Below are 15327 nucleotides of genomic sequence, written 5' to 3' on the forward strand. Positions count from 1 at the left end.
GTAACATGGTACCACTTAAAGAAATTGCCTTTAGTCAGAAACTATTTCTGGAATGTAAATATAAAAGGCAGGAAAATAGTTCAATTAAAGAGAGGAAGAATTTATGGTTTGGTTCATTTGATATGCTTAAAGACACAAACAAACTGAGTTCTGATGAAAAGTTGTCACCCTGAAACTTTAACTCTGTTTCTCTCACCATAAATACAGCCTGACCAGGTGAGTATTTACAGCACATCTTATCTTTAGTTTGGATGCCCATTGTTCACAGTATTTGGCTTTGTTTTAACCATTTAAACTCAGGTCTATGCGTTTAAAGTGTTCTTCTGTTCTGGCTTGCTTTCTCTTGTTAAAGTGTGTAGCACTGAAAGAAAGTTCCATGTTAAGAATGAAATAGTCAATCAAATCAGAATATTACTTACTCCTTGTTCAAACTCTTCAAACTGCCTCTGGAAATAAGACAAATGAACAGTCATTCATGTTATTACCAAATAGTGCAAAAAAAGCAGTGCAACATTAAAAAAGTAATTAAAAATTAACATTTGTTAAAATGAGGTACCTGTTTATGAAATTCACCTCCACTGCAAGGGTGCAACCTATCTGATTCAAGATCTTCAATGGCATATTGGTCGGTAACTCTCCTTTCTTCAATCTTGCCCTGTGGTGATTGTTTAACCAACGGCGGACTGACCTCAGAAGCATGACATATTGTTCTCTCCACTTCTTGCAGCTTTATGGCTTTTGTGCAGATGTTTGGCTCTGTAACCTTAAAAAATGAAAGCAAAGTTATTTTTTGGAATTTTTCTTCTCCTGCATGTTCCTCAGCTTGCTTGGCCCATATACAACCTTGAAGGTTGAACAGTGGCAAATGGGAATTTCTACAAAGATTACTCTATAATAATACTTCTCATTCGTAAACTTGGGAGAAAGCCAAAGCTCCACAATTCAGGGCACTGTCACTGCTTAAATGAACAGGGAGATGATAGGTCAAAGGGAAGACTGAGAGTGACAGGTAGTTTCTCACTGAAGTCTCAAGGAGTTAGAAAGGGAGATTTTGCAGTGTTTGAATTTGATACTGTGAGGCCGGGTCTGTTTCTGGAGGGCGGGGTGATGAAGGAGACTGGATGGAGAAGTACACTGAGAATGAGAAAAGGAAAATCTCAGAGGAATTCTGGCTGAAGATAAACAAGAGGGAGGAGGTAGAAGTCAAGGTCTAGAGACATCAACCATAACTCACTGGCAATATGCTTGTCTAGAACTAGAATATTGTGGGTTCAAGATCCATTCACTGGACCCCAGCACAAAATCCAAGTGGAGTCTCCAGTGCAGCACTGAATAATCATTGTACTATAGGAGATGACATACTGTATAGGAGGTGAATCTGACATTAAACCGTAACCCCATCTGCCTGCTTAGCTAAATGCTAAAGATTACGTGACATATTTCAAGGAAGATCAAGGATTCCTTCCCTAAATCGTGGGCCAATATTTATCTCTCAACCAACATCACCAGAACAGGTTATCTGGACATTATCACAGTGCTGTTAGTGGGAGCTTGTTGTTCTTAGAATATCTGCCCCATTTCCTAGATACCAACAGTGACTTCTCTTCAAAGAACATCATTCTTTAGAAAATCTTAGATTGAGAAAGGTGCTATAGAAATGCATTTTCTATCCCTTTTCTTTTAGAGAGAACAGTCCAGAATCAGTGAATTTTAGCTATTTCCTTCCTAAAATGTGTGGCTCAGCATTAATTTTTCATTCATTTGTAAACTCTACCTTATTTTGAGGTCCTGTGGATGTTTCATTATCCTCGTCACAAGCAGCATCTTCGACAGATGGTCTTGATACATTATTGCTCTCAATCTTTTCTCCCTGGCCATACTCCTCCTGTCCTCTCTGGTTATCACATGGCTCTTCCTTCTCCATCCCCACATCACACCTTGCAGATCCTTTCTCTAAAGCTTCATCTGGAGGTTTCAGCCCTTTAGAGGTGTCACTTTCTTCAGCAACATGAACTGAACTCTCTCTGGTGAAAGAACCTTCTACTTTCGGCAGGGATAAAGTGATTTCCAGCTCATGTTCTTTAGAGTTACTGACCTCGCAAGCCCTTTCATCTGCTACTATCAGGTCTATCAGTTCATTTACAAGACATGTTGCTATGGCAAAAGCGTCACTTTCGTCTGGCATATTTTCCTTTTCTTCATCTAGATGGGTAACTGTCTGCAGTGCATTGTCCTTGTTGACTGTTTGAGTAGTGTTTGCTGTATTTCCAGCAGTTTGTGGTAACACACATTCTTCACATTCGAGTTGCTGATGATCTTTAGTCTTGTTGTTTTCTTTATTTGTGTGTAGAACTTCTGACCTCTCTGTTGAAGACCTTGTTTTATTCACTTCAGGAAACTTTATCTTGTGGTTCTCAGTCTCTTCGCACTGCATGGATTTGTCAGAATTTTCATCTCCTCGTCCTGTGTCTGGCATCTCAGAAGCAGCCTCTCCATTCAGCTTTTCTGACTGATTGTCTACGAAATTTGTTAATTTGTCATTTACAGTCACAAAGTTGTGTGCTATTTCCTTTGACTCATCTACTTTACTAATCTCAGGCTCCACGCACAGAGGTAGTGATAATCCAAAGTCTTCATCTCCCTTTATTATATTTTCAGATTGCTGTGAGGCATTATTTTTAAGAGGACAATCAACAGTTGAATGAGATTGAGAAATTGCCTTATTTTCCTTAAGATCCTGCTCATTTTCTTTGCACAGTGTGGTAGTGTCCATTACGTCCACATCAGAAAAAGTTTCACAATTCACATCGCAAGTGTTCTGATCCTTCACTGCAGTTGCACCAGGTTCTCCAGGTCCCAGGGGGTGAACAGCAGTTTGTTGCTCTGTTGACTCAATGCTGCTTTCTTCAAATGTTAGAGCTGTTTCTGTTTCTGCTGGGCCCTCCTTTGGAAGCACAGTATTTTTTTCCGTTATCATAGAATTTTCCATTTCTACAGGCGTTGCAGTTGATTCTGTGCTTTCAGTTAATGGGTCTGCCAGTGTCCTTAACACATCAATCCCTGCCTTTTCAAATAATGGCACAACTTCAGTTTCTGTTGGATCCTCTTCTCGCAATGGTGATGCATCAGTGGATTCTGTCCCTAACTTCTCATTGCTTATCCTAATCTCCTCATCTTTTGGTGGCATACTGGGCACTACATGGCTACAGTCTTCGCACGTGGAATATACTAGCTCCTTGAGATCAGTCTCCAGGTCTTTGTTCTCCACAGGTTCAGATTCATCAGTGGTAGTTTTTGGTTTATCATTATTTTGTTCCATTTCACTTATGTTGATATTATTTTCCTTTGGTTGTATTTCTGTTGTCATTGTCATTTCTTCACCTTGATTTACACTGACTACGAGGTTAGATCTAGCAGGCGGTGTTTCTAAATTAATCTCCTCGTCTACCACTGTCAGTTGCTGATGTTCAGATGCTTTGCAATCATACGAATCCACATCTACTTTCACCTTGCTATCATCCAAATACTCTATTGATTCAGTAGCATTGGCTTTATCTTCTTCTGTATTGTTCAAGGCTGCAGGGGCATCTTGCCTGTTGTCAACAGACCCAATGCACTTTGGCTCTTCCTCCAATAAAACCTTGGTGAACTTGATTGACTGTTCCTCCTCCTCATTGTGCAGATTAATGGAATACTGACGATTTGTAGAGACCTGCCAGAAAATTAAAGTCAACACACCACTTGAAGCAATAGGAACCAAATTTCTGGAAATACACAGACCATAGACCATAAGATACAGGAGCAGAATTAGGCCATTTGACCCATTGGGTCTGATCCGCCTTTCAATCATGGCTGATTTTTCTTACCCCATTCTCCCACCTTCTCCCAGTACTACTAAACCTCTATACCAATCAGGAACCTCAGTCTCTGCCTAAAATACACCCAATGACATGGCCTCCATAGCCCTCTGTGGCAACAAATTCCACAGATTCACCACCCTCTGGCTCAAGAAATTCCTCTTCAGCTCAGTTTTAAAGGGACATCCCTTTATTCTGAGGTTGTGCCTTCAGATCCTAAGGATCCTCAGGACAGACATTAAAGTTTGAAAGATAACCCAAACATTTTGCTTGATGCCATTTAATAGAAACTTATTTAACTGTGTATTCAATTTCTCAATAGTCTTGGTTTTTAAGCTTTTTTTGGCTCTCTAAGTCTCTGTTTTGTGAAGAGCGAAAGGATCAATTGAATTCATGCTATGGGTAGTAGTGTAGTGAGAACTATATTGAAGCAAATGGAGTGGACAGTTTTTGGCTGTTTTGGGGCTACAGTCTGTGATGGATTTTGCCCTTGTGTTTATCAGCCATGGTCTCACATTAAGGCTCATATTGAAAGGATACCCTTCCCTACAGTGGGCAGATAAATCGAGAGCAGATGCCACCAGGCACTCTCGGCCACCTCTTGGCATCCAAGTCCGGAACATACTTAAACCTGAGAACTGGTCTCCTGAATGCTGCTTGGTTACGGCCACAGAAGATAAGATATTTTTATTAGTCACATGTACATTGAAACACACAGTGAAATACATCAGTGAAATACGTAGAGTGTTCTGGGGGCAGCCCGCAAGTGTCGCCATGCTTCGGGCGCCAACATAGCACGCCCACAACTTACTAACCCTTACGTCTTTGGAATGTGGAAGGAAACCGGAGCACCCGGAGGAAACCCACGCAGACACGGGGAGAACGTACAAAATCCTTACAGACAGCGGCCAGAATTGAACCCGGGTCGCTGGCGTAAAGATACGTAATTATATGGAGTCACAAGAGACTGCAGATGCTGGGATCTCAAGCAAAAAGCAAACTGCTGGGGGAACTCAGTGGGTCATAATTATAATATAAATTGCATAATTATTTTCCAGCTGTAAGCTGTGACAGTCATGCCGAAGGGCCTGTTTCCATGCTGTATTACTCTATGACTCTGTAATAGTACCTCCTGTTCTTCTTCCTTCCCTTCTTCTATCTCTTCCATCACTTCTGCCTTGGCTTCAGCAATCAGTTCTCGGATTGGCTTGTTGCTTGAAACAGAAGCCACAAATGGATGCTGAAAGAAACACATGTTTTAATTAAACAGACGACCCAGGGAGCTAAAGTCATCCAACTGTTCTTCACAAAATCCTTGGCTTTTATTGAGAAAATAACAATCTTTGAATGAGTGCCTTTTGCAAAAAGCTACAACTACACAATCAGGGGACTTCAATATGGGGAACTTCTGTCAAAAAATGATCCAAAGCAATTATTGAGTGAAATTACTTGTGTTCAATGCCATGCTGAGAAGCACTTAATAGTTTTCTTCATGCAGTTATTGAGCATGTCCATATTTATGCCCATGGATTTACATTTGAGCTTTCTCTCTGCAACATCCTGTATCTGCCCCGTTTCACATTTCATGTTGTCTCTATTTCCAAGTGTGCGCTCTCTATGTACTCTCCTCTCTATGTATTGGGAAGGCACGGTAGTGTAGTGGTTAGCGTAATGCTATTTCAGGGCCAGCGACCCAGGTTCAATTCCGGCCACTGTCTGTAAGGAGTTTGTATGTTCTCCCCACATCTGCATAGGTTTCCTCCGAGTGCTCCGGTTTCCTCCCGCATTCCAAAAAAAAGGCATACTGGTTAGGAAGTTGAGGGCGTGCTAAGTTGGTGCTGGAAGCATGGCGACACTTGTGGGCTGCCCCCAGAACACTCTACGCAAAAAGATGCATTTCACTGGCTGTAAATAACAGGAGGTGATGAAGAGAAAATAGGAGCCATTATTAAATTTTCACAATGTAAAGGAAACCTTTGGTTTGTGAATTTCTTTAAAATGAAGCTACATGAAAAGGAAAGGAATAGATGGCCATGTTGACAGAATGGGAGGAAGTTTGTGGGGAATGTAAATATTGGCATGGACCATTTGAACTAACATTTTTGTCCTGCCGAATACCACAATAAATTATTTACTCCCCTCTTATCTACTTCACAAAACAACTTCAACAGAGCAAAAAATATTGGAATTGGTTTATTATTGTTGCATTTTCCAAGACAGTGAAAAGCTTTTGTTTGTGTGCCATCCAGACAGATCATTCCATGCATAAGTACTTCAGAACTGCACTGATGCTGTGTCAGGCAAGGTGCTGCATCAGATGTTGAAAAGTGGCCCTTAAAATGCCTCAACTTTGATACACTATATGTGGGGAAGCCAGGTGGTTGGAAGCGTGGATCATGTTCTGATCCCAACAACTAGGTCTGTGATCAGTTGTGGACATTTTCCTGAATAACCTCCCAGCTGCACACCGCAGTGGACTCACACACAAGTGGGGAATTGAAGGGCAGCAGGTGAGCTTGTGTGACTCAACCTCTATGAATGTCATCCCCACGGAGAAAAAAATGAAAAAACTCAAAAAATAGTGATCACCTGCAGAAGCTGCTTTACGCACCATCGGACATCTGCATTTTTTTCCAAAGCCTTTCTTAAGAAGTCTTTAAAATTTAATGACCTGAAAATCCAACAGTTGAGAAGTTTGTTGTAAATACATTCAGAAAGTGTGAAATTAACTTGAAGCTGATTCAATATTGCCCTTTTACAACAAGAAAAATTTACTTCCCCCATTCTCTCTCTCTCTCTCTTTCATATCTATAGGTTTTACCAATATACACTTAACTTTATTTCCTCTTCCCTGAATGTGACAAGCTACAATAAAGTAGAACTCCAATAATTCAGCGCACTCAGGTTTCTGAAGGTGCCACTGGCAGATGTTCTGGATTATTGGATGTTATTTCTATAAATACCCCAATGCACTTTTAATTCACTTTTTTTAGACATTACATAGTATTATAAGTGAATCCGGTAAGTTTAAAGCACAGGAAATGGGCCTGGTGAGTTTAAAGAGAAAATGGGAACCAGGCCCTGCTGAGTTGAAAGGGATGATGGCAAAGATCACTTGGTGAGCTAGATATCAAACCATCGGGATTTCAAATAGTCAGATAGCAGATTATTGGAGTTTTATTGTATTACCCCCCACTGTTCAGCTGCTCAGAATTGTTACAGTCAGAAAAGTGCAAAGTTAATATAATTTTCCAGTTACCATTGGGAGGGGAGTGCCAAAGTTGGAGGTGGAGCCTTTGTGATCTTCAGGAGGACCCTCATTGGGTTGAGTTCATGGTGAGGAGGTTCCATCTCAGCCAACTCTATCAGTGTGATTCCTAGAGACCAGATGTCAGCCTTGTGATCGTAGGGTGTATCTTTCATAGTTTCACACTGGACAACCTCAGGGGCCATCCTAAATGACAGAAAGACAAATTGTAAATGCAATATGCTACTCAACGTTCATCATTGCCAACCAATTCATAATGAAGATAAATTCAGTGTAAAGTTCTCAGAATTCTTCATTATTGCAACTCCACTGCAAACCTGGGATAGTCACAATCACACACTCGTGACGCAATAAACAGTGAATCCCTGTAATCTTATCCCAGTGTTTAGTTACAATTTATATACATAAACCAAACTCCCTCAATGATGGAATAATGAATGCTTAGGCAGTGATATACTGAAGTTTAATTGTCCAGATTTTCACATTACCTGGAAAAGTCTGGAGCATTTATTATAATTTGAACTTCCTTCACTATTGATAAATTTGTTTGAAGATCTTTAGTGTGAGGTGGGACTCAACAGAGGTCAGGGATCCATTGCTGGTTACTACTTCTGGCCAGATGAAAATTAGCACCAGCAGAGGTCTATAATATAAACTTACAATTATATAGCACCCTTTACAACCTCAGAGCAATGAAAGCACTTCACAGCCAGTTTGAACTGAGCAAGCTCCCACAAACAGGTGTAAAGGGACAGACAATTTGTTTCACTGATTTTGGTGAGGGATAAATTTGGTCAGGGTGCTGTGGAGAACTCCAACGCTCTTCTTCAAAATAGTGTCACAATATCTTGTACAGCACTTGAAAGGGGTAGCAGCGCGTCAGTTAAACATCTCATCTGATGGTGATACAGGGCAGAAGAGGCATGAATTGAACCAACCAACCTGCCAGTCTAGACTCCTGTCACTGTGTGGGATATACTGATGAAAACAGTAAGAGGCTTACTTGAACAAAACAAACAGGAGCAGTAGAAAGTTGTTTGGTCTTCTGAGTCTCCTCCACTTCTAATAAAATCATGGCTCATCATCTACCTCAGATCTACCTTCCTATCTGCTCTAATATCCTTTAGTTCCTCAACATGAATGAATATATCAAACTCTGCCTCACCATATTCAATGACTCAACATTCACAGTCTTCTGGAGTGGAGAGTTCCTAAGCTTCACTTCTCAGTCCTAAATTTTTCCTCATCTGGGTTCCAAACCTTTATTCAGAAACTGTGGCCCCTAGTTCTTCTAATGGAGGAGGAGGATGTCATTATTTTCATCTGCACAGGCTGGGAAGGACTCAAAACAGATTCCCAGTGTATACATTGAAAGATGATCACAGACAGGATGGCAGCTGTAATTTACCTTGTGCACCTGTGGTTGATGGCAAATTGGAACTTTGTGCATTTGATCACCATCCAGGAACCCTGCTGACAAAGGTGAGCTGTGGTATATCCTATGGCAAGAAGCCAGTGCCTAGCTTCACATTTGAACGGTGGCCATAGGAGTCATTTCAATGATATTCCCAAGTTTTCAGGAGAAATGGGAACAGTAGGAAATTAGGGGAAGTGGAAAAAAGGAATAAAAGTTACCAATAAGGTGTCCCAATAAATGATGTTCTCCGTTGGATGGTGTGGGTATTCTTCGCAGACACTCCAAAATCAGCTGGAAAGGAGGAGAAAACATTAACATTGAATAATTGAAAGCTCATGTTCCCTGTAGTTAACAAAAGGTTACTGACTGAAAGTTACTAATCTTTCCCTTCACTTTGCTTTAAGTTAACCACATTCTGGGTCTATCAGGTTCTGCCTTGATCACACAGGCACTTAGTTTGATGAGGAAATAGAACCAATTTGAAGATAGTTCTTCAATTTGTGTAACAGTTCTATGGCTCACAAGGAATGAGGAAAAAGATTCTAGGAAAAGAAAGCTATATTTGACCTACTCATTGATTTTCCCACCCACTGGTTGATTTGATTCTTTTTCATGACATTCCAATATTGTCTTTGAAAGCCAGAGAAAAAACAGGATACAGTAAAACTCAGATAATCCAGCTCCCTTGGGACTTCATAAAGCTGGACTAGCAAATTTTCTGGACTATTGGATGTTATTCCAAGCACACTTTTATTTCACTTTTTTTTAACATGTTACACAGTAGTATCAAAATTGCCAGTGAACCCTTGAGTTTAAAGGGAGTGGGGAAAAACAAGCACTCTGAACCTAGGCTCCAACCACAAACCTACCCATGTTTTTGACCCCTGGTGTTCCAGACCTCAGCTTTAGTGGCATGCCTGACCCCCAGCTCCAGCCACATACACCGCTTGCACTCTGGACCCCCAGCTCACCTTCTGGACCAATGAGTGAACCTGATACCGGAACATCAGGATTTCCAAACAAATGGATGGCAGATATTTGGAGTTTTACTGATTTCAGGAATGAATTTACTGCCTGTGTTTAATGTGCTCTTTCTTTTTGACAGGAAACCAGTCTTCTTTAACTGTGAAGGAATGAATCTCAATATTGCTTCATCAATGACTGATGGACAGGACTGGCAACAGAAGAAAGCCAGTTATGCCTGGATCTCAAATCCATAAAGGGACCAATGGACTCTGCTCTCAGCACTGGTAAACAGGTATTTAGGGGGACATGTTGGGTCAGATTATGGCCCATGGCTCATGGTCATCCCTTGAACTAGTCTTGTGGCCACATTAACCTTTTGCAGCTCCTTTGACTCCCAAGAGCTTCAAGGTCTCATTGCTCAGCTGTTCCACATTATTTAAAAAACATTATTTAAAAAATTAATTTAAGAAATAAATTTATTTAAAAACTTATTAAACTACAGTAAAATGAATGAAAATAAACATAAAATAATGAAAATCAGCAATCCCATTGAAATGCATGGCCCTCAGTAGATGTTGGAAGTTTATCTGCTCCCTTAGGTCAGGTCACCATGGAGTACCATCAGTGGTGGGGGTGATCGAGAGGTCAGACACAACCACCTCCACAAACCTTCAGTTCATTTCGTGTCTCCACCCTGTAATGAAGAGGTCAGGAAGTCCAGAATATGCTGCCACTTGCATTGCAGCAAACTGGGGTTCTCTACAGACCTGTCCCCCCAGCTGTCAGTGTGATCTGGTCCAACATTCTTGGGCATATTGGTTTAAGCCAAATGTGTTTGCCATCTGTAAGCATTTCTCTCTTGCCTACATTTATTTTAACCCCTTTAGTGTAACTTTAGAATGTTTTGTCAGTTCTTATCATTCAGTTTACCCGAGTGATAGAAGTCACTCACTACAAATGAAAATCAAAACAAAACTGAATGCTGGAAATCTGAAATAAAAACAGAAGATTCAGGAAACACATTTCAGGTAGGTCAGGTAGTGTTGGAGTCCCCCCTACAGATCCATATGCAGATCAGATGACTTTGCAGGGCACCTTCGTTCAGTCCATAAGGGGAATTGAGTTTCCAGTTGCCTGCCATTTAATTCTCAATCTCCCTTCCTCTTTGTACTATCTGCCTATAGCCTCCTGCACTGATCCAATGAGATCCAATGTAAGCTTAGGGAATAGCACCCCATCTTCTCTATGGGCACTTTGCAGACTCTATAACAAATTCAACAATTTTTGGTAACTCGCTTTCCCTGTTTGTATAAAAATAGAGACCTTCCCCAATGATCAGACAGCAGTGTTGTGTGCACCACAGGATGGCCTACTGAACTCTGTGGGGGATTAGTGGGATCTCCAATATTTCCTGAATGGCAAATGCTCCAGACACAACTGCAAGGTGAATTGCAGACAGACTCCGGGTTGGAAATGCAGCCCAGTGTTTACTTAACTGTCCAGTAAGGGATACAAAATAAGATAATCAGTCAAGGAGACTGTAGAGAGGTAGAGGTTGTAATAAGGTTGTGTGATGGATGAACTAAGAAAGAAATGAGAGCTGCCAAGTTTAAAGGGAAATTAGGCAGACCTGATTAATTCACGTTGTCATAATGATGCCATTTTAGGAAGATATCATTAAGCATAGAGCTTTAAGACTGGTGCTTCTTGGGATCTTTGGATAATATTGTGATTCAAAGATAAAACCACATGACTGGATGACGTTGAACAAGTCTTGCTCTTTTTGATTGATAAAAGACATCTTCACCCCATTTCTTTCATACCCTCCTTTCCCCAAGAACATGGTCAATAGTCTCCATAAATAATACCATCTGATTGAAGGATTTTGACCTGACTTTCCAATGTTTAGCTCTATCTTCTGCTGCTGGAATTATTTTGCTATGTCCTGCTAAATTGCTGTGCAGCTTTAACTTGAACTAATCAAACCCAAGTAAAGATAAAGATGTAACAATAACTCAAAAGGCTAATGGTATAGAATGAACCACTGGTATTACTTTTCATTTCCAATTTAATCTTGGGTCAGATCATAGCTATGTGTGACTGGCATTTCCATTGAGAAGTTTCGCAGATCCGTTTGCCTGCAACATGGGAAGTCAGAGCCACGGTAGAAGTCAGATACCAGTGCATCTGACCTCCTTCATCGCTAGACTCAGTGGTGAACATGGACAAGTGAGGTGAGGGGCCAGGGTCAGAAGCACCTTGCACCTGGCTTTATGCAGGGGTGACTAGTGTAAGTAATGGGGCCCGATTCACTTGAAATGGAGTTACCAACCTTTTTAAGTGTTTGCCTATTTTGCATTTTACTCTAAGTTTACACATTTAATTGGTTTTAGTAGTTTAATATACTCCCAAGAATTTTTTAAAAATGTTTTGGTTGATAAAAGTCAGAAGCGATTACAATAAGTACCAACCGGCAAGACACTAATCATTACAGTTTAGCAACACATGATCACTTTGATCACTTTGCACTAAAATAGACCTTTTTTTGTTCTAATAGTGTTCTTTCTTGTAAAAATTGTGTATAATTTATGCTTTTCTTGTGAATGCTGCTTATATGATACTGTGTGCCTGTGATGCTGCTGCAAGTAAGTTTTTCATTGCACCTGTGCATACATGGACTTGTGCATATGACAATAAACTCGACTTTGACTTTGAAAACCTTTTGCCTTTTGACTTTTGACAGACATGCCTCAGGATTTGTCTCCTGAGGCTCAGTTGCTATTGACAGCTACTCCATCTTATAGGATGACCGTGGATGCCCGGCCTTGAGGTTGATTGCTATGGCAGACACAAAGGCTAAGTGTAGCTGCGGGAAAAGTCTATGGTCAGTGGGCTGGATCATGCTCAATCTCCTCTCTCATTCTTCCTTTCACCTCCTCCTTCTTACCTAGTTTAATGTCTCCCTCCAGAGTCAGAAGGACATTCCCAGCTTTCAGGTCCCGGTGTATGATCTTGTTGTCATGGAGATAGTTGAGTGCTTCAAGCATCTGTCTGCAAATAACACGAATCTGTGGCTCTGTCAGTCCTCTCTCCAACTCTATGACAGAACCAAACCATAGTGAGACAAGTGGAGATAATTTCTGTTTCAAAATAAATAAATGTTTGCCTCTCGTTGGAGTCTTCCTCTCCAGGCTGGATCCATGTGGCAACGTTGTATAGTTTTGATTACATCCTTATAACCAGCTTATATTGTCTTTTCTCACCATCCATGTAACTGCTATTCCTGCCAAAATTAAAGGTTTACTCATGTGAATTTTTGCATAACTAAGGGTTCTTTACAAATGTAACCCCTTTGTTAACCAGGGGAGACAAAAGTGGTTGACGATCGCTTTAAATAGTAAAGGTAGGGACCTTACTGATGCTGAAAGCATGTTCAGGCTTGTGAGATTAAGCTGGAATGTTGTGCTGTAAATGGCAGCACTAATATCCACTTTTTTATTAATAACAAAAAATATATAGAAAAGAAGAACACAGTGCAAAGCTATTTACATTCTTAGCAGCATTTGTTTAGCACATTTTGTGTACATAGCACCATTGCCACTCATGTGACCTCTGTAGTGATACACCTTTCCATTGTTTAAGGGGCTTCCTCACTGGATTCAGCCCCTTAATGTCCAGTAGCTGAAGGATCCTAGACTATGGTCCTTCCCCACAGAGCCTTTGTAATGGCTGCACTAAGCTTCAGTGCATCCTTCAGCACGTACTCCTGCACTCTGGAATGTGCCAGCGAGATATCCGTAAGGGAATGCAGCACTAATAAATATTGAGCATTCCATCCTTATGAACATGGTGCTCTGCCTGCTCTGTATACTTCCAGCAGAGGCTCACCCTATGCACACTAACACCCTCACTTATATGGTACCTGGTACGATTTGAACCACATGAGTGCTTGTGTCATAGACACCAATTAGGGGCTCTAAGGGCACTTGTAAAGACCAACTTCTTGCTTATTCTGTGTGGGTGTTTACTGAAAATAGGAACAAATTCTGCTGCAACTCCTTCAGTGATTGAATAGCTTGAAGGCATTCTAATGAGTGATTCCCAATCAAGAATGGCAAACTGCACAAGCTCATCTCATTGCTAGTATTGAATACAGATGAGTTCTACTCACACCCAGTTTATCCTGTGAGCATCCCTAATTGGTGACACGATAATACCATTGAACTGCCACACTTATTACCGAATGTGTCTTTGATGGTTCTTTATTAAATATACACAGCCTATGAAACTCTTTCCAATAATTCACCATATTTAGGATTGAAAGGGATTAGTTAGAGGTTCAGGAGGAGAGCTAATTAGATTTAATTTCTAATTTTACTCACCCAACATTATCGCATCTACAGCACCACCAGCACAAAACTCAGTTAGAATCTGTAACATAAAAGAGTGGGGTCAAGAGCTTGGGGTTTCCCATGTTGTTCACATTTATAGTAGAATGCAGTGATTGGTGAGAATGTGGAGCTCACCACCCTCTGGAGTGGCTGAACCAGATGTTGCATGCATGGGGATAAGACACGGGACTAGATCTTGATAGTTTTGGCCTCAAGTGGAATCATTGTCTACGGTCACACCTGCTCAGGAGGATATGGACGGTCTATACAGCCTATCTTGCTAGATCCTGCTAGTCTAGCAGTATGCTCTCAACCGCTGCTGGGTCTCTGGTAGCACAGAGAGGAAATCCTTCCCACTGACATACTGGACACAACCCTTGGACAGCTGGAGTTGGGCTTTGTCACCTGTAAAAGCTGTAATTAATTTTAAATGCCTCTGACCTGGCACAGGAACCAAGAGGCGATTCTGCAACAAAATGCTGCACTGTCCTTGCAAAACTGGGCTCCGTGGGGAGTCCGACAGAAGAATGAATGACAGATTTGGGCTGCTGAATCTAATATTCTCAGGATTTCCACATTTGACAATGCTTGAACAGAAGTCCAAGACAATGCTGTTTCAATGGCCCAACTGTGACTGTTACATAAAACAGTAAGAGCCGGCCCAATGAATCAATGAAAGGGGAAACTGGAGAGGTGATAATTACAGTGAGAGGCTGCGTGTGTGGAGTACAAACAGGGGCATTGACCATTTCTGTCAAATGGTCTGTGTATGTGTTCTAGATTCTAGAGTCATTGAGTCATACAGCACAGCACTGAGTCCGCACCATTTACGCTGATTGTACCCTCCTTTTTATTGTCCCCATGTTCCCATTAACTCACCCCAGATTCTACCACTTACCTGCATTTTTGGGGCAATTTACAATGGCCAATCAACCTACCATGACTTGGGAAGAAACCGGAGTATCCAAATGAAACACATGTTGTCACAAGGAGAACATGCAAACTCCACACAGACAGCATCCAGGGTCAGGATTGAATCTGGCTAGCTGGCACTGTTATTTTCATTTTCCACATTTCTATAACCTGTCTTATACTACTAGAATTTTTAAAGGACAAAGGCACCTGGAAACCCTGCCTTATTATACAATATAGTTACGGACTCAGTGAAAGTCCCTTTAAGATAGAGAGTGTGTGTGTATGTGTGTGTGGGGCGTGCTTACGTCAATAGAAGATAAAGGACGTAATGACGTTGTTGAAGAAGTTAGAAGGAGAGAGAGAGAGAGAGAAGGGAGAGAGACACCAGCCTGCTAGTTTTCTCTATCGATGGATGAGAAACAATCACTGTGTCTGCCACTGAAATCCATGTATGGAAGTTGGAAGTAATCCAGTGGAGTTCACTTTGTTGCTGACCTGTAGAAGGAAACAGGT

General features: G+C 41.1%; 1 protein-coding gene across 1 annotated transcript in view; it reads right to left on the minus strand.

Moving 5' to 3' along the window:
- The window catches only part of LOC127584151 (serine/threonine-protein kinase 10-like), a 56740-nt gene that overhangs the window by 18097 nt on the left and 23316 nt on the right, over positions 1-15327 (minus strand). The window contains exons 3-11 of the mRNA XM_052040731.1: positions 13891-13939; positions 12456-12605; positions 8761-8833; positions 7117-7311; positions 6447-6528; positions 4987-5097; positions 1775-3712; positions 557-763; positions 420-446 (exon numbers count right to left, since the gene is read on the minus strand). Coding sequence (XP_051896691.1) covers positions 420-446; positions 557-763; positions 1775-3712; positions 4987-5097; positions 6447-6528; positions 7117-7311; positions 8761-8833; positions 12456-12605; positions 13891-13939 — 2832 coding nt within the window. The remainder of the gene's footprint in view (positions 1-419; positions 447-556; positions 764-1774; positions 3713-4986; positions 5098-6446; positions 6529-7116; positions 7312-8760; positions 8834-12455; positions 12606-13890; positions 13940-15327) is intronic.

This window comes from Pristis pectinata, chromosome 29, assembly GCF_009764475.1.
Source record: "Pristis pectinata isolate sPriPec2 chromosome 29, sPriPec2.1.pri, whole genome shotgun sequence".
NCBI classification, from domain to species: Eukaryota; Metazoa; Chordata; class Chondrichthyes; order Rhinopristiformes; family Pristidae; genus Pristis; species Pristis pectinata.